Raw genomic sequence first — 21,004 nt, 5'->3', positions numbered from 1 at the left:
TAACAGGTGAGCTATGCATGGCATTTCATTGAATCTAATTGCCTCTGGAAAACTCAGACTGGAACTCTTCATTATAGCTTCATCAAACTAAACTCATGGACAACTTCACAGGATGAATTAGCAGCTAAACCCTCATCAGCTATGTTCATTCCAGCTAAGGACTTTGGAAGACGCTCACAGGATGTTTCAGCACCATTAGTCCTTCTGAAAAATGTGAAAACTCCTGGACATCATGGGTCAGCTCAGCTCAGGCAGTGGTTAAGCTTGGACCTCAAACAACGACAACAACAACACCAACAGAACAGTGTGGGTTTCAGGTGTCTTAACCTTTTTACCTGAGCATTTATACCTTTATGACTTATATAGCTGCTCATATATTTTTGCTTGTGTGTCAAGTGATCAATTATCATAGCTGTTGCTCTGTAATCTGATAATCGATGTACCACATAAAGCTAGTTAAAGCACAGTATTGAAAACACGTATATACACCACTAAAAAACAGTAAGTCTGATACCCCCCATTGTCAAACCTGTATGTAATTTTTTAAACTGTACATCATATAACTTAGATTAGCCTCCAAAAATACTATGTAAGAATATTTTATTTAATGAAAAGAGAGAACTAGTTGCTTATAGAAATAGTTAAGTGTTAAATACCTATAGATATACCTATATTTATAGATATTGCATTGAAGAGGATATGTGCAATAATCGCGTTGAAGTAGCATTTTTTAAAATGATAATCATTAGAAAACGTGTAGACATTCATGTAAACAAATTTAATAACAGTCCAAATTATCATATGTAAAATAAAATAAAGGAATATTTCTGATATTTAACCACTGTGCTTATAGGATATAGCATGAACTATGAACTATAGTTTAGTATCACTATGGACAATAATTTTAGTAAAAAAATGACTTAAAATTATATAAAGCAAGTACAGTTGCTGAATTATGTTTAAAATGAACTAGAAAATGCAGTTTTGCTTTTCAGCTGCTCAGATTGTATGTGCTTATTGTAAGTTTACTGAAGAAAAAAACATCTTCCACATGCATAGATGTAAATAAAACTTTATAAATGTGTCATTTTTCATAACAGTGCTCTTTGTGGGATCAGCGGTCACAGGCACTTTTCACACATCGAGTTTTTTTCTGGAGTGTCCAGATGGTAAAATGATGTGCTATAATTTTCCTGCTCTATTGTTAAAACTAACCATTTATGATGGCACCGCCTGTTTCTTATCACCTTGTTAAGCTGTTCAACAGGTGTCTAACAATTTGCAAATCAGGTTTTTTTGATCATTCCTGTCACTTTTTTTGGAATGCGTTGCAGCCATCGGATTAGGAATCGGCACATTTTCACAAAAACCCTTACAATCTATTTTTTTGCACTGTTTATAATAAGCCAGTGGTCAATTTAGGGCAAGCCGTGGCCTAGTGGGTAAGGTACTGGGCTAGTGATCAGAAGGTCGCTGGTTCAAGCCCCACCACTGCCAGGTTGCTGCTGTTGGGCCCTCGAGCAAGGCCTTTAACCCTCAGTTGCTCAGACTGTATACTGTAACTGCAATGTAAGTCGCTTTGGATAAAGGCGTCTGCTAAATGCCTAAATTGTAAATTTACAAATCATCGTGTCCTGTTTTTATTTGCATTTTACCCACTTCCAACTTTTTTGGACTTAAGTTTGAATAAGGTTTATTCAACCATTTTTAGATGGAATTTTCTTGACCCATCTTGGCTGACTGCATAGCCAGTAAAGATGCTGGTATCATTTTATAATTTGTATGAATAAATACACTATATGGACAAAAATACTGGGACATCCCTTCTAATTTTTGAATTTGTGTGTTTCAGACTGATATGCACATTATATGATTTGCCCTCTCCTGTTCCAGCATGACTGTGCCCATGTGCACACAGTGCACAAAGTCATAAAGACGTGAAGTAAAGCTCGGTTTAAAGAAACGTCAGTGGCCTGCACAGAGCCTTGACCTCAGCCCCACTCAACAGCTTTGGAATGAACTGTTACATTAATTGAGGCTTTCTTGACCAACATCAGTGTCCAGCCATACAAATGCTATAGACTGTATGGCAAAAATTCCTTATTCTTATGATAAGCCTTTTCAGAAGAGTGGCTACAGTTATAGCTGGGAAGATCATTTAAACTATTTTTTAATTTCAAATACATTTTGCTATATAGTGTATTTAATTTTGTATTTACTATTTGTAAATAATACATCTCCAAACTCACAGACTCGAGTTCTAAAAAACAACACAATGCAGAGCTTAATATATATCTATACTTAAATCTGTATTTTGTTGTTATTAATTATTGTCCATGTAATCACACATACACTGTACTGTTTATACAGTGGACAGAGGTTAGAATTCTGAAGTATTCCTTTACCATTAATGATAATAAATGTTCAATCCATAGTTATAAAAAGCTCCTTAAATGTGTCTTGCATTATACATCAAGCCATTAATCATTGTTGACAAAGCCGTAATAGAATTATTGTCCAAAACACACTGTGGTTTTACAGCAGTAGGTCTAAGTCTATGCAGACTGAGACTCTTACCTTCACAGATTCACCTACAAATGTTCTCCCATGTACACTTACTAATAGCACTATTCAGTACTAAATAGTGTCATACCAGAACAAACTCACAATAGGCATGATTTGTGTGTGTGTGTGTATATATAATTATTGGTAACTGCTCTTCTCCCTTTTTTAATAAATGTCCTGTTCAGCAAAAAAATCACCCATAACAAGACATTCACTTCAGTGTGAGACATGCAGTTCCATCGCTTCACCGCTAGGTGAACATTATATTTCACTGGTTTGGCGACATCTGGTGTAAAAGCTGTTGTATTGCATGTGACCTTTTATAACCAATGATCACAGATCCATAACTGTTTATATATTATGAAATATAACTTAGACTGACCCTGGGCCGAATACTTATTCAATTCATTATTATTAGGTAAGCCATTTATTGCATGTGATATTCACCTGGAGTGTAGCATTGCTGTTATGACTCCCATATTTACTGCAGGTTGTTAAATATGATGCATAATTAATGATTCTATGTGATTTTGACTGATATTCACAGCTTTAGGGTTTGATAGGAGGCTGGTTGAGGAAAATTACTAATGCACTTTAGTCTAACCTGAAAAAACAATGAGATGTCACATGAACATTTTCTGGTTATGTTACTATACACTTGTCACCACTGTAGGATTTTCTACTAAATATGTGACTATAAATACATAAATACTAATATTTTACAGACAAGGTTGAACCAGTTCATACTCATCTCTGTCACTTTCACAATAGTTTTTTTTTGCTTGTATTTTCCCTTTAATGATTTGTAGCTGATTAACCAAGAAGTGAGTGGGTTTTAGTTAATGTAGCTAACAAGTAAAGGATTCCAAAAGCTAAAGGTTTATTTTTAGTTATTAGTTTAAATCAAGCATTTCCTCTTAACTAATTTTTTCTGAGAAAGATTTTATAACAAGCCCTACCTTATTTTGCATAAATTCACTAGCTGTAATGTACAAAATCTGCACCTCACTTGTAGTTGTGCTAATAGCTGGTACTGAAATATATGGTAAATTACATACACCCAGCATATTACATTATTTTAACAAGCCTATTATGTTACAGGTGCATGGATGTAATATATCAAAATAGTTCAAATGTATTGCAAAAAATTAAATATAATTAAAGCCTTGTTATATTTTCCATTGTAACTGCAGTGTTACATCTACACACGTTTTTACTGTACATGCACTTTCCTCAAGGTTTAATGTAATATTATTCAGAACCTTTAACACTGGATTATTTCTTTTTACAGAATTATTCAGCAAGGGTATAAAGTATTCCTAATGTAAATTACTTTTTTTACCTAACAGACTGGATGTAGCACATGCCTACCCATCACTGCACACCACCATGGTTTATATTTAAGTGTAGATTTTACTTTTGGCTGAAATATAACAATAATTATAATAGGATCATGTAACCTGTGTAAAAGAAACAGTCTATGTATAAATGCAAGATATGTAAAAAATAAATAAAGCTATATAATGTCAGTTTGAGTGGAGTTTTTTTTATTACATAAATAATAATAATATGAATAGACAGACACACACACACATTTGGACAGTCAAATGTCAAGCATGGATGCACAAAAAAATAATCACAAGAAAGTGTCTTTGTGTTTAAAAACAGTATATAAAGTGAGCAGTTTTGGGCCAGCACTGAGGCAGAGCAGGTGATGTGGGTCGTGCTGAAGGGACCTCAGAGGTTTGATTCTCGCCTCCAGTCATTGTTTGTAAGAAGATTTTGCTCCTGCCAATTAAACACTCCACTGTCCTTCTACCTTTGATAAAGATAAATAAATAAAACAGGTAAATCATTATTTAATATAGAGTGCAATATACAGTTAAATATACAGCAAAATGTCCTAACAAAATAAATGTTGAAGCAATGTTATTACACTTCTTCTAAAGGGTTTATTGATCACTGACACCTTGCTAATCAGATGAATAATGAAAGCATCCATGTATCTGGGTAAACACAGCACAATGGTCATATCACACACTCACACTATATTTTATGTATAGGATGTCTGTATATGAGCTTGCTGAATAAATCATGCACTCCTCGCCCCCCAGCTATAGCAGTGTCCATTCTTTCAGCTTTCCCCAAGATTTCATCTCTGGGTGCTTTAATGAGGTCAGGCGTCAATTTTGGATAAAAAGGACTGTACATGATTGTACAGCGGGGTTGAGGTCAGGGCTCTGTGCACGCCACTGAAGTTCCTCCACACGAAACTCACAAAGCATGCCTTTATGGACCTGGTTTTGTGCACAGAGACCCATACATGTTAAAATGGGAGTACTTTACCAGAGTATTTTACTATGAGTAAGATGTGTACTGTACTAGTAAACTGTAGCTTCACAAATAATATACCAATTCTAATAATAAAAATACTAATACTACTACTAATAATAATAATAATTATAATACTAGTATAGAAAGGGAAAGAAAACTTTAAGAAATCATCTCTGTGTGTGTGTGTGTGTGTGTGTGTGTGCGTGTGTAAAAACGAACAAGAACATCTATAACTTGATGCTGCATTATTGCTGGGTGCCGTGTACTGTTACTGGCAACTAATGGGTGGTGACGTCTTACAATGTTGAAAACCTTGAACAAGTTCAGTTACATCTGATCCGCCACCATCTAGCTTCCATTTATCAAGCTCTGATATACCATCCTTTATTCTTCACCAACGTTGTGTTGCCATGATCCATTCACCACCAGATCTACACTCACCCAACCTAAATATCTTATCTACTAGCCCTAACATTCAAGAAGATATGAAATAGCTCAGCTCAATGATCCACCAGCGATGTTCCTATCTGGTTCTGATTGCTAGCTTGGTTTACCATTCTTAAACTCTGTATCTGATTTACTGTCATCCAGCTTGGATCTACCAGCTTGGATCTACAATCTCTCATTCTCAGTTTTGGATATACTATCCTCTGGCTCTAATAGCATCTACTTTAAATTTACCTTCCCAGCTCTGATCACACTGACAGCCTTGATGAACCCGCCTCCAGTTTGTGTTTACCATCTTCAAGCTTCATACTCATCTTACTCTGGTCTCCTTTTCTATTGGTGCACAATTTTTTTATTTTTTTTTAAGATCAGATCTCCAACTTGGCTGTACAATCCTTTAGTCTAATGATCCAATCTCATGTAGATTTTTTTCCACTGACCAGCTTTAAAATAATTATCAGCATTGATTTACCAACCCTCAGCTTGCATTTACCATCTTCCAGATTTGGTTGTATAGGTCTGACATCTTCTCTTTTGGAGTGTCCTTATTCTTTATCCAATTGTTACTAGATGTAATCTACAATAACATGATATTAGTCTGGATTCCATTTACGTTTTTACTTGGTTTGGATTTAACATTAACCACTTCTAATGACCTTTACTTCACAAGTACTGTGATGTATCAGAAGAAACAGCAGGGGGAACCTCTTACTACAGCTTATTTAAGGTAAGTGTTTTATTATCATGATTATTGTATTGTTTGGCATGTTTTACAGGTTTTAAAGTGTAATTTTACTTACATGGATGTTCATAGTCAAATAGTTTTAAATGCTTTACAATAATACATAATTGACATGTTTTTATGTTAAATTGTAAGCAGTACTGATAGTTTTTAAATTAATGAGTATTTAGCAACAAAAGCGATATTTAATAACAAAGTTTTAAATGTGGAGCCTTTGTTCTTTTGTTGACTCACAACAAGTAATTGCTGATTCATATAACACAATACTATAGTAAAAGATTGTTTAGTGCATTATGTATGGTGATAAATTTATAGATAATAGTAGTGTTAGTTAGTTAGTTAGTTAGTTAGTTAGACTTGATTGTTATTACGGTATCCATAGTCAGGCCTTGGAAAACCTAAGTGCCTTAAAAATAGTCATTTTAAACCAAACGAATTTGAATAAATATGCAAATACCCACCATTTGTCCCAGTGTGCACACACCTGTACTGAATAGTATCAAATTAATCCAATATCCATATTGTTTACACTTTATATACTACATAGTATGTGTAAACATTCAAATTAATACAATATCCATGTTGTTGAAACTTTATATACTGCAGTGTGTGTAAACATTCAAATTAATACAATATCCATGTTGTTGACACTTTATATACTACATAGTATGTGTAAACATTCAAATTAATACAATATCCATGTTGTTGACACTTTATATACTGCAGTGTGTGTAAACATTCAAATTAATACAATATCCATGTTGTTGACACTTTATATACTGCAGTGTGTGTAAACATTCAAATTAATACAATGTCCATGTTGTTGACACTTTATATACTGCATAGTATGTGTAAACATTCAAATTAATACAATATCCATAATGTTGACACTTTATATACTGCATAGTATGTGTAAACATTCAAATTAATACAATATCCATAATGTTGACACTTTATATACTGCATAGTATGTGTAAACATTCCAAATTAATACAATATCCATGTTGTTGACACTTTATATACTGCAGTGTGTGTAAACATTCAAATTAATACAATATCCATGTTGTTGACACTTTATATACTACATAGTGTGTGTAAACATTCAAATTAATACAATATCCATGTTGTTGACACTTTATATACTACATAGTGTGTGTAAACATTCAAATTAATACAATATCCATGTTGTTGACACTTTATATACTACATAGTGTGTGTAAACATTCAAATTAATGCAATATCCATATTGTTTACACTTTATATACAACATATTGTGTAAACATTCAAATTAATGTAATATCCATATTGTTTACACTTTATATACTACATAGTATGTGTAAACATTCAAATTAATGCAATATCCATGTTGTTGACACTTTATATACTACATAGTATGTGTAAATATTAAGTAACTTTAGCACAGCAGGCCAGAGCTAGCAGGTCAGTTGCTAGTAGGTCAATTGCTAGTAGCATATCTGTCTAGCTTGCATTAATTACAGTATAAATTGTGAGATTTTAGTATCAAAATCTAAATTTACATCATTTAATTTTGGCAGTTTATTTACTACAACCCCTGGCAAAAATTATGGAATCACCACTCTTGGAAGATGTTCTTTCAATTGTTTAATTTTGTAGAAGAAAAAAAAAATCACAGACATGCCACAAAACTATCATTTTTCAAAATGTCAACCTTCTGGCATTAAGAAACAATAAAAAAAAGAAACAAATATAATAGTTGTGGTCAGTCACAATTGCTTTTTTTAGATCAAGTAGAGGAAAAAAATATGGAATCACTCAAATCTGAGGAAAAAATTATGGAATCACTCTGTAATTTGCAGTTTAAAAACAAAACATCTGCAGCAGATTAGATTTGCTCATTATTCTTCAGTTTAAAAAGAGTGCTTACACCTCGGAGAGCTGTTGCACAAAGCAGATTGTCATGAATCATGGTTCCAACACAAGATATGTCAGTTGAAACAAATGAGAGGATTATAAAACTCCTTCAAGAAGATAAATCATTGTGGAATGTCGCAAAAGATGTTGGTTGTGTTGTGTACAGAAAATGCACAACAAAACAAATGAGAAACAAGTGGCCGGAAAGTGGAGTCAATGTCTGTGACTGAACTGTAAGAAATCACCTAAAAGAAATGGGATTTACATACAGAAAAGCCAAACAAAAGCCACCATTAACACCTAAAAAGAAAAGAACACGGTTAAAGTAGGCTAAAGAAAAGCAATCGTGGACTGTGGGTGACTGGATAAAAGTGATCTTCAGTGATGAATCGCGAATCTGCATTGGGCAAGGTGATGATGCTGGAACTTTTGTTTGGTGTCTGTCCAATGAAATTTATGAAGATAACTGCCTAAAGAAAACATGTTAATTTCCACAGTTGTTGATGATATGGGCCTGCATGTCGGGTAAAGGCACAGGGGAGATGGTCTTCAATAAATGCCAAAGTCCACATTGAAATTTTGGACGCTTTTCTTATTCCATCAGTTGAAAGGATGTTTGGTGATGATGACTTCATTTTTCAAGATGATAATGCATCTTGCCATAAGGCAAAGGACGTGAAAACTTTCCTTCAAGAAAACATATAATGTCAATGGCATGGCCTGCAAATAGTCCGGATCTCAATCCATTTGAAAATCTCTGGTGGAAATTGAAGAAAATGGTCAATGACAAGGTTCCAACCTGCAAAGCTGATCTGGCAACAGCAAGAGACAGTTGAAGGCAGATTGATGAAGAATACTGTTTGTCATTAGTTAACTCCATGCCTCATAGAGTTTAAACCATTATAAAAGCCAGAGGTGGTGCAACAAAGTAATAATGGTGCAGTGTTTTCTAATGATTCCATAATTTTTTCCTCAGATTTGAGTGATTCCATATTTTTTTCCTCTACTTGATCTAAAAAAAAAGCAATTGTGACTGACCACAACTATTATATTTGTTTCTTTTTTTATTGTTTCTTAGTGCCAGAGGGTTGACAGTTTGAGAAATGATAGTTTTGTGGCATGTCTGTGATTTCTTTTTTTTCTACAAAATTAAACAATTGAAAGAACATCTTCCAAGAGTGGTGATTCCATAATTTTTGCCAGGGGTTGTAGAAGCTCTAAACTTTCTGTTTGGCCTGTTCAGGAGGTTGTTTAGGAAGCCATGTGGTCACAAAGCAAACACTGGTTAAGAAAACAGGTGGTTAAATAAACGTGTTGCTCATTAATGTATATAATTAGTATAATTAGTATATTTAGCTGTACTTTAAACTTTGTAAATGTTTTTGTTCTCAACAAACATTTTCTCAACATGTAAAATACGTAAGCACGTTTACCTTCTTGTGGCAGGATGTTGCAACACTGCAGTAATTCATAATAGTGACTTCTGAGAGGTTCAGAAGAAGGTGGTGGGACTTGACCCAGCAATATTTCAATCAATAACCCTATACCTTAACCACAAAGTTACCACTGCTCTAATACACCGATCAGCCATAACATTAAAACCACCTCCTTGTTTCTATACTCACTGTTCGTTTTATCAGCCCCACTTACCATATAGAAGCACTTTGTAGTTCTACAATTACTGACTGTAGTCCATCTGTTTCTCTGCATGCTTTGTTAGCCCCCTTTCATGCCGTTCTTCAATGGTCAGGACTCTCCCAGGACCACCACAGAGCAGGTATTATTTAAGTGCTAACAAAGCATGTAGAGAAACAGATGGACTACAGTCAGTAATTGTAGAACTACAAAGTGCTTCTATATGGTAAGTGGAGCTGATAAAATGGACAGTGAGTGTAGAAACAAGCAGGTGGTTCAATGTTATGGCTGATCGGTGTATGTTTAAATATATTTTTACTCTGCATTATCCATTGCTTAATTGCTTATATGATGGCAACACATTTAAGTCAAGTTAGTTTATGGGTTTGATTCCCAACTGCACATTTGTAAATTGACTGAGTAAACATTTGTAGCAACAGGGCTGTCTGGAGACATGAAAACAGCATTTAATTTAAGAAATAAAAACTAAATGAATAAACAAACATTTGATTTCCTTCAAGTGACACAACTGCAGATAACGTGTAACACAGTTAGGTGAAATGATTAACTGATAGGTGGTGCATTGGCTGTTGTGTACGAGGATAGTCGTTGTACACCATATGGCCAAAAGTATGTAGACCCCTTTTCTAATTATTGAGTGTAGGTGTTTCAGAAACATCAATTTCTAACAGGATACATAAAATGAGTTATATGCTTATGGTCTGACACAGCTTGGCGTGGAGGAACTCCATAGCTCTTCTTTCTTGACCCACCACTTCGGAATGCTTTTAGCGACAATCGTGAAATGGCAGAACTGTCTGTGTGGCTTGTGGAACGTCGGTGGTGGACGTGTGTTCCGAGTTGGTCCCATCAAAGAATTTTGCCATGAAGCCAAAGCCAGCACGGCGGATATGTGAGCTGCCGGCAAACAGGTAGAGCACAGGGTTTACGCTACTGCTTAGAAATGCAAACGCTGTCACGTTGGGACGAGCAGATTTAGCCGTGGCTAAAAGAGACTCACTCTGCAGCAGCCCAATCACCTACAGAAACAGTCAGAACAGAAACAGATTAAATGTAGTGTAGTGATTAACAGATTTACCTGACAAAAGTACAAGAAAAAGATTCTTAATGTTTTACTGACCAACTTGATCATATGTTGTAAATATTTACAAATTCTGAATTTGTTACCTCCAACACACTCAAAAAGTTGGAACCCAGGCATTCATGTTCATTACACTTTTTAATGGAACTAAGGATGTTAATTATTCAGCTGCTCTACAGTCTGTGGTGTCTGTTGTCTGATTCTGACTGATGGGCCGTACGTTTTTAATAGAAGACATTTCTTGACTGCTGGCAGGCTAGTCAAGCACCTCACTCTGTGTCTTTGTAAAATTCCAATGTACACCTCCGCATCAAAGGTACCTTTATACTGTACATTTGCACATGCCGTGGGCACTGATGCACGCCTATACCATGACAGATGTTTGCTTTTGCACCTTTCTAGATAGGTTTCAATAATCCTTTTTCTCTTTGGCATGGAGAACTCAATGTTTCTTCATGCAGGAGTGGACTGTGTTAATTGACAACAGTTTTCCATGACTGTTTTTCATGCAGTGCCGCCTGAGGGCTTGAAGGTCACACACATTCGACAGTGGTTTCCGGCCTTATCCTACATGGGCTGACATGTCTCCAGCATCTCTGAATCTTTTTACAATATTATGCATAGTGGATGGTGAAAGACTGTATATGAAGCCAAGTTTGAAATGGGTGAAAACCTGTTAACCTCTCAAACTGCAACACTTGTAATATAGGCCAGCTTTATTAGCTATCTAAAGTTTACAACACAATGTACAACATGGGCAGTCATGTTAAAGCCTGGATGAGATGGTGTAAGCATATTTTATGTTCATGGCTCTCAAGGTGCAAATCTAGCTTAATGCAATGGCACTGAAAAATGTGTGTGTGTGTGTGTGTTCAATGGCAAATGCAATGGCAGATTGGATTGTGATAAGTCATAGCTAATTGCTAACTGATGCACATTGAATGATTATATCTGTTTCCCATGTTCACCATGGCAGTGATGTTCATTACAAGTGTATAGTGGAACTGCAGCAAAGTTTAGCAAGAAGTACCAACATTGCTTACCTTGGCTTTCAGTATTCTTATAGAAAGTTTTCCTGATTGTACAATAGTAAAGTGACAGTAATCGTACCTGTATGACGTTAATTAAGTGGTAGGGCAGCCAGAAGACAGTGAATGCTATGATGATGATGAGAATGAGAAGGCTGCCCTTCATACGTCCTTGAAACATGGCACTGCGTAACCGGCAAATAACAGAGGTGTAGCAAAAAATGATAAAGCTGAAGGGGATCAGAAAGCCCAGTATCGTCTCTGTGAGGTACTGGAAGACGACATGTCCATCCCAGTCCCAGTGGTACTGAGAACAGAGATACACCGATATATTTGGATTGATCGGTTGTGCGCTGTTGAGATGGATAGAAACACAAATTACAGATGATTAGTTGAGTTCAACAGTTTATCCATGCTTGGAAGCAACATGCATGTCATGGCAGAATATCAATTTGGCTTTTTTCACTGATTAAATGATTTAAACCCATGCCTTCTTTGTTTAAGAACTTTCACAAATCTGAGTTTGTTCATGTGTTTATTGTGGATTGTTTGGGTACATTTACTCGCAGCATAAGGTAATAAATTCAGGTATACTGTGTAGTCCAGGAACAAAACACAGGTGTTACAGTCCACCAGCTGGAGAGCAGGAACAGAGCACTTGACTTAAAGCTTGACTTGGTTGTTTGCTGGAGAAACAAAAGAAGAAGAAGCAGGGGCCTCTATCTTGCAGAAAAGTACGGAGCCCCTAAGGTGACATCCCTTACAAAAAAATATAACGCGTGGCCACGCCTTATTAACGTGTTCCCATGCCTTATTAAGTCGTGGCCACGCATTGTTAACACGTGGGAACGAGATAATAGCGCGTGGCCACGACTTAGTAAGGAGTGGGAATGAGACCGTGGCCACGACTTAAAAAGGTTGAAACAGTTGAATATTGTTTACTCTGTTCCATTTCTTGACTATCTTGTCAATAAACAGAATGGACAATTAAGCATTGTACTTGCTTACTTTATATTTATTACATCTACAACAGTAGCGAACATTAACGTGTGTATAAACATTACTATGACAACCCGCATACATCTGTGTGTGCGTCGCTCTAACAGTTCCATACATAAAACCATCACACGTTCCATACATTAACACATGTTGTTAGCCGTAGATTGTTTGTTTTGGAGCCTTGATGTAATATGCAGTCTCCCTCCTGTGTGTAACAGATGATCACACCATATTCAACTGTTTCATACGGAGCCCCTAACAACATGTGTTAATGTATGGAACGTGTGATGGTTTTATGTATGGAACTGTTAGAGCGACGCACACACGACTTAATAAGGCTCCATAGAAAACCCTCTAAGCTCATCCTGATTTTAAAATCGTTTGACTGTGGATATCCACAAAGTTGAATCAGTTCATCTGGACCCAAGTTTGTTGTAGAGACACGTTTCGTCACTCAATCCGAATGACTTCTTCAGTCTGAAGAAGTCATTCGGATTGAGTGACGAAACGTATCTCTACAACAAACTTGGGTCCAGATGAACTGATTCAACTTTGTGGATTTGTGTACCTGGATTATTGAGCATGCATCAACAGATTGACTGTGGATAGTGTCACCTGTGTTTCAGCATATATTTTTGTTGATATTTATAATTGGTGAAGTCAAACGAGTTTTATTTATAAGCTACAGTAAAGTCACCAGCTCAATTACTAATACAATTACTACACATTTACATTTTTGGCATGACTTTTGTAGCTTAAGTAAAAAAAAATTTCTTGTGCCCACACACAGTATAACAATATTATGTAGTAAAACTAAATCTGAACTCAGCAGCTTATTAACACTTACTGAAATCGCTAATTATAGGTCAAAGTATAGGCTAAAGTACGCAAGCTGTTGGTTTAATAATATTCCACATGGACATTTGTCAAATTATGTTGACTTACCAAATTTGCTTGTTTGTAGCAGTACTGTAGCAATATTCTTTCTCTGTTTATTGACACTGTAGGATTTTTTTTTTTTTTACAATCACCATGCTTCACATTAAAGGTGTTATTTTATATTATATTTCCAATTGCGGCTTTATGTGGGTAACAGCTCAGATAACGATCATGTTTCTAGTAACCTGACTCAACTTAAGAGGAAATCAAGCTAACTACTAATCATGTTTCTTATGCAGGTACATTTAATCACATTTTGTAATTGTTTTTAAGTTGGCAACATTGTCTAGTGTTTTGTATTATGTTTCATACATGTAATACTTCAGTAATATTTACACTATTTCACTCCTACTTAAATTTTTCAAACTTGCAAACTTGAATACTAATTGCTCTCTACCAGTCGTGCCAAAGCCCTGTGGTAGCTTCATGCAGTTTCACCAAGATGAAAAGTATTATTTAGTGCATTAGCCTGTTTTGGAAACAGATCAATAAAAAGACTGTTGTTGTAAATTGGTTTAGAAGCTGTGTGTACATAGTACCTGTAATTGCCTTGTACTTGTACTTTGTACCAAACTACTTGTCAAAGATGTGCAGTTATAGACAGTAAATGGCCACTTGTGGCCAAATCAGTAATTCAACAGTTCTATATCTCGTGTACCAGTAGGTTCATTCTAATGTCTTTAGTGCAGATCAACAATAAGATTAAAATTTATCATCGTGCATATTTTTTATGAATTAATCTTTAACTGCTTCATTATGAGAGTCTGAAAACACTGGATGTCCATTTCACTGACATTAATGGTCAATTTGGTGGAAGGAACCTGCCCACATAGACACAAGGAGAACATGCCAGACCTCTCATGGAGAGTCACAAGGTTGGTGCACCGGTCCCCAGGACCCTGGTGCTGTGACACACCCATACCATCATGCATTTTTTTTAACATGTGAGCAATATACTGATACGAACCTGCGGTAGAAGGGAATGGGCAGTGCCATGAGAAAGGACATGATCCAGACCCCCAGCATGACTTTGTAGAGGTTTTTGGTGTTTCTCAGCCTCTGTGACAGGAAGGGATTGCTGACAGCCAGCCAGCGGTCCATGCTCATAACACAGATCAGATAAATAGAGACGTACATGTTGACATAGCAGAGATAGTGCACGGCCTTACACATCCCAGCCCCGAACTCCCAGCTCTTTCCACCAACCAGATAGCGCATGAAAAGGGGGGCACTCAGGAGTACAAAAGCATCAGCCACTGCCAGATTCAGGACCAGGAGACATGTAACAGAGCGGCGCTGGACACGACATAGTACCGTCCACACCACAAACAAATTCCCTGGAAAACCGAGGATGAAGGCTACAAGCAGGATTCCTAACCCAATCTGAACAGAGAGTGGGAGTCCCTTGGAGGTAGCCACGATGGCAGTGGTTGTATTGTTTATGCTTTCCATATCAACAGATTCTTGTAATATGTGTTAGTGACTTGCTGTAAGCTAAAAAGGAAAAAAGAGGGAAAAACTATGTTAATATATTCCAGACAAACTCATTCTTTTATTCAATGTCTTATCTCTAGCAGCCACTTAATACTGGTCAGGATTGGGTGGAACCAGAGTCTTTCTTAACACAGCGCCACTCCATCACAAGGCAACAAACTCACATATTTACACTTATATTTAGTATTCAGTATTTTTGTTTGTGTAGAAGTGTAGAAGGTAAATACAGGGTGAGTCAAAAGTCACAGGACACTCTTTTATTTCAGAAACGAAAGGGAAAATGACATATCTGAATACCCCAGCAAATAATGGGTGAGGGGGCCTATATTTTGTTGGATTTGTCATTTTCCCTTTCGTTTTTGAAATAAAAGAGTGTCCTGCAACTTTTGACTCACTCTGTAGTATACCTAAGTCCCTACCTAATTCGCAGTTGTGAAAATTGCGTCACAAACCGTGAAGTGAGCCGTTTCCAGTTTTTTAAGGTTTGTGTTAAGTGATATAACATTTTTCATTCACGTAGCATTCAAGTGGCTCCATTTACTGGTTATAAGACGGTCCTAGCAATCTTAAGGCAATCGGTTAGTCAAAATGTCCAAGATGTCAGAGTGTAAAATAGCTGAAAACACTAATCAGGTAACTGAGTTTGGCAAACTCCCAACCAATTCTGTGGATGGGGGGTCCCACTGGATGTTTTAGGTTTACATTCAACTATTAAGGTAGGCTACGCTGTGTATTGTAGTTTTCATTTATTCATTCATACATTTTTTAGAGTAGCAAGAAAAAAGCTTATTGTTACAACCATTTAAGGCACAACAAGTTATTTTCAAGAGCACTGAATTCAATCTCACTGAGCTTTCTTTTATTTTCTCCTATGAATATGTTCTGTTTTTCACCCAGTATCGGCGTTGACCATATTGTAAGGATTTCATCTGTCATGGTACATGGAACATTTATTGTAATAAAAGTTTGATAATCATCCAAGATTTAGATTTTTTTTCTCCAAATACTTATGGAAAAACAAATTTTGATTATTTTGAGATTAATATACAGTAAATGCATTGTATTGTGCGTTTTCTTTTGCTTGGAGCATTACATAACTCTTTTTTTCTAGTTACCCCCATTACAACAAGAACACACTATGCTGTATTATTGGTTTACAATCCAATAAAATCTCGGCTTTGGTGTCCTAAAATGACATGCAACTTTTGACTTAAAATAGTAAAATGTGTTATGAATCTGATACCATGCATCAAAGAGGAGAGAAAATAAGGGAACTGTCTAAGACCAAGACAAAACTAATGCTTATACATGATTAATAATATACATAAAATACACATATATAGGTATAAAAAATAAATGCATTTAAAGAGTTAGGAAACTTAGCCAAGAGAATCAAAATTTCCAATAATAGTTGTCTCAGGGCTTTTCCATGCAAGTGTGTTTTTAAAATCCTTTCTCTCTTTCTTCCTTTATTTGTATGATTGTGACAGCACAGCACTCTTATATAACAGATAGAAAAGAGAAGAGAGAAAGACATCCAGAGGGAGGAAGAACCAAAAGAACAGAGTAGACAAAAAGAAAAAAAGTACAAGTTCCCCACTCTCACTGACATCCCAGTTTAACCAGCTGCTCCTTTCAGATCCAGGTTTGAAGTGAAAGACAATAAGGGGAAATCCAGGGATATTACTCACCTATACACTCACTCACATCCAGAGGCCATTTAAACCACTTCTATATGCTTCCAGAGTCGGAAGAGCGCTCGAGTCCCCAGATGAAACCCACCAGGACAACAGGAAAAAATGTTAAACTTAACAGACAGTAATTGCTGGTGGAGTTCAAACCCAGGTACCCAGGACATTGTAGATTTCTATATGCCCCCCAGTTTGTAAAAGTGGTGTTAAAATAGTGCAGTGAGCCCCTGAAAGGTGCAGAGGAACTGCTGGAAGGAAATAAACATGATAGGTTTTAACTTTATTAAAAACAGATGTATGTTTATTTTTTAAAACCCTACAGTACTGTAAAAATTGGTTCTATTTATTTAAATTAAATGTGTATTTGCTACACTAAACTGAACAAAACATGTTATTCAAAAAAATAATCAGACATACTTATAAACTTGTAAAAAAAGTATTTCCTTCCTGGGTTACTTGGTCAACACATTCACCACATTTAACTGGAAAGCCATTTAGGCTAATTTAAGAGACCCAGACTTGATTTAAACAAGTTCTGTTACAGAAATGTACCAAGCCAAGTGGTCACACTACAGAACTAAGCTACCTCGGAGCCATAAAAATGAAAATATAAAATGGACTCACAATATGAAAACAAAATACGATAAGGAGACTCAAACATAATACCGATCAAGCCATAAAATGACACAAATGTGTTAAACATGGCGTTAAAATACAAACAAACAAACCGAACACTACACCACAATTTCAGTAAGCTAGGAAAAACGCTGTTAAAATATGTCTGTCTGTCTTTAAGGCCCAAGGGCATTGCTAATTCGCAGTACAGGCCATTATTTTAAATAAGCATCTCATTTGGGCTGGAAAAAGCAAATATTACAATTTATTTTGAGATTAATATACAGTAAGTGCATTGTATTGTGCATTTCCTTTTGCGCAAGAGTTTGAGTGGAAAATTAATTTAGTAGTGGCTTTTGTGACGCTCCAACCTTCCATGGAGTTCTGTCACTAATGACTTGCAGGCAGCATGGGGTGTAGACGATTATTATTAGACAGTATCTGCATCTCTCTTCAGCTTTATTGTCGATCAAATTACAGAGAAGAGATGTACTGTGGTTGCATTGCATTAAGTTTTTAGAACAATCCTCTCTTGTACTGAGATGTGACTGTGTTTGTTTCTGCTTTAAAACATAAGCACCATGAAAGAACCAGATTTAACACAATTAAACAAGTTTATAGTTTATTTCTCAATTATTTGTCATCATACTACTAGCTCTCTCTGTGTGTGTGTGTGTGTGTGTGTTGAGTTTGCGTGTGTGCGTGCGTGCGTGTGTGTGTGTGTCTCGCTCTCCGCGATACTGAAAGTGTTTCAGATTTGAATATGGACAATAAACGGCTCTTATTACAATTTACGATTAATTCCCTCTACTGATGCGAAGCTGAATGGGTGGATTACAGTCTTTAAGAACTGCGCAGAAATAAAAGACTCGGTTCCTTTCGTTCATTTCAAAGATCCGTTTAATAGAATCGAATCGTTCGCGAACGACCCATCACTATATGCAGTTGCCACTGACCATTACAGTGAGAGGGGTGCGCCTGGTGAGCGGAGCAGCCTTGTGATGTCAGGAACAAGATCAGTGAGCTTCAAACGCAGATCTGCTCTGATAAAAGTGAGAGAGCTACTGATAACTTTACTGATAACGTTTCGGAAATTTCGAGATGAAAACCGCGAACGTGAAGTATAGACGTAATGAAGTACGGTGTCTGCGTAGCCCCGAATATTTTTAAAAACACATTAGTTTTAATACAATTAAACTGATTTTATTATAACAGAATTATAAGAACTTTGAAACAGATTTTATTAGTAATTTACACATTTTGTTTCATTTTTTTGTATTTATAATTTTTAAATTATTTATTTTTTCGGTGCATGTAATTACTTTTCCGAGATTATCTGGTGTACCACCTCGTGCTGCTTCACGTGCCACCAGCGGTACGCGTACCACAGTTTGAGAACCACTGTTATATTTCACTGGTTTGGCGACATCTGGTGTAAAAGCTGTTGTATTGCATGTGACCTTTTATAACCAATTGATCACAGATCCATAACTGTTTATATATTATGAAATATAACTTAGACTGACCCTGGGCTGAATACTTATTCAGTTCATTATTATTAGGTAAGCCATTTATTGCATGTGACATTCACCTGGAGTGTAGCATTGCTGTTATGACTCCCATATTTACTGCATGATGCATAATTAATGACACTATGTGATTTTGACTGATATGCACAGCTTTAGGGTTTGATAGGAGGCTGGTTGAGGGAATTTACTAATGCACTTTAGTCTAACCTGAAAAAACAATGAGAATGTCACATGAACATTTTCAGGTTATGTTACTATACACTTGTCACCACTGTAGGATTTTCTACTAAATATGTGACTATAAATACATAAATACTAATATTTATAATACAGACAAAGTTAAATCAGTTCACTCATCTCTTTCACTTTTACAATAGTCCAGCCAAAAAAGAATGGCTCGTATTTTCCCTTTAATGATTTGTAGCTGATTAACCAAGATGTGAGTGGGTTTTAGTTAATGTAGCTAACAAGTCAATGATTCCAAAAGCTAAAGGTTTATTTTTAGTTATTAGTTTAAATCAAGCATTTCCTCTTACCTTATTATTACCTTATTTTGGTAGTCTGCATAAATTCACTAGCTGTAATGTACAAAATCTGCACCTCACTTGTAGTTGTGCTAATAGCTGATTTTGATCCGAGTCCTGCTACTGAAATATATGGTAAATGACATACGCCCAGCATGTTACATTATTTTAACACGCCTATTATGTTACAGGGGCATGGATGTATATCAAAATAGTTAAAATGTATTGCATACAAATAAAATAAAGTATAATTAAAGCCTTGTTTTATTTTCCATTGTAACTGCAATGTTACATCAACACACGTTTTCACTGTACATGCACTTTCCTCAAGGTTTAATGTAATGTAACTCAGAACCTTTAACAATGGATTATTTCTTTTTACAGAATTATTCAGCGAGGGTATAAGGTATTCCTAATGTAAATTACTTTTTTACCTAACAGACTGGATGTAGCACATGCCTACCCATCACTGCACACCACCATGGTTTATATTTAAGTGTAGATTTTACTTTTGGCTGAAATATAACAATGAATATAATAGGATCATGTAACCTGTGTAAAAGAAACAGTCTATGTATAAATGCAAGATATGTAAAAAATAAATAAAGCTATATAATGTCAGTTTGAGTGGAGTTTTTTTATTAAATAAATAATAATAATATGAATAGACAGACACACACACATATGGCCAGTCAAATGTCAACAATAAATGCACAAAAAAATTATTTAATAAAAAATAATCACAAGAAAGTGTCTTTGTGTTTAAAAACGATAAATAAAATGAGCAGTTTTGGGCGAGCACTGAGGCAGAGCAGGTGATGTGGGTCGTGCTGAAGGGACCTCAGAGGTTTGATTCTCACCTCCAGTCATTGTTTGTAAGAAGAGTTTGTTCCTGGCAATTAAACACTCCACTGTCCTTCTACCTTTGATAAAGATAAATAAATAAAAAAGGTAAGTCATTATTTAATATAGAGTGCAATATACAGTTAAATATACAGCAAAATGTCCTAACAAAAATAAATGTTGAAGCAATGTTATTACACTTCTTCTAAAGGTCTTATTGATCATTTTCTTTGAGAGAATGTAATCACTGACACCTTGCTAATCAGATGAATAATTAAAGCATCCATGTATCTGGGTAAACACAGCACAATGCTCATATCACACACTCACACTATATGTTAGGTATATGGCTGTCTGTATATGAGCTTGCTGGATAAATCATGCACTCCTCGCCCCCGAGCTATAGCAGTGTCCATTCTTTCAGCTTTCCCCAAGATTTCATCTGTGGGTGCTTTCATTAGGTCAGGCGTCAATTTTGGATAAAAAGGACTGTACATGATTGTACAGTGGGGTTGAGGTCAGGGCTCTGTGCACGCCACTGAAGTTCCTCCACACGAAACTCACAAAGCATGCCTTTATGGACCTGGTTTGAAATGGGAGTACTTTACCAGAGTATTTTACTAT

At 35.9% G+C, this 21,004-nt stretch overlaps 1 protein-coding gene across 1 annotated transcript; it reads right to left on the bottom strand.

Moving 5' to 3' along the window:
* Window positions 1–10,132: 10,132 nt before the first annotated feature.
* Window positions 10,133–15,136, bottom strand: LOC134326134 (leukotriene B4 receptor 1-like). The gene is given in 5 exon segments (XM_063008341.1): window positions 10,133–10,145; window positions 10,344–10,459; window positions 10,462–10,656; window positions 11,829–12,099; window positions 14,652–15,136. Coding segments are annotated over 5 exon segments (1,080 nt in total).
* Between the last annotated feature and the right edge of the window lie 5,868 nt (window positions 15,137–21,004).

The sequence above is a fragment of the Trichomycterus rosablanca genome, chromosome 14 (genome assembly GCF_030014385.1).
Source record: "Trichomycterus rosablanca isolate fTriRos1 chromosome 14, fTriRos1.hap1, whole genome shotgun sequence".
Classification (NCBI taxonomy): domain Eukaryota; kingdom Metazoa; phylum Chordata; class Actinopteri; order Siluriformes; family Trichomycteridae; genus Trichomycterus; species Trichomycterus rosablanca.
Note: the sequence above shows the minus strand (reverse complement) of the source record. Positions and strands in the feature narration are given on the sequence as shown.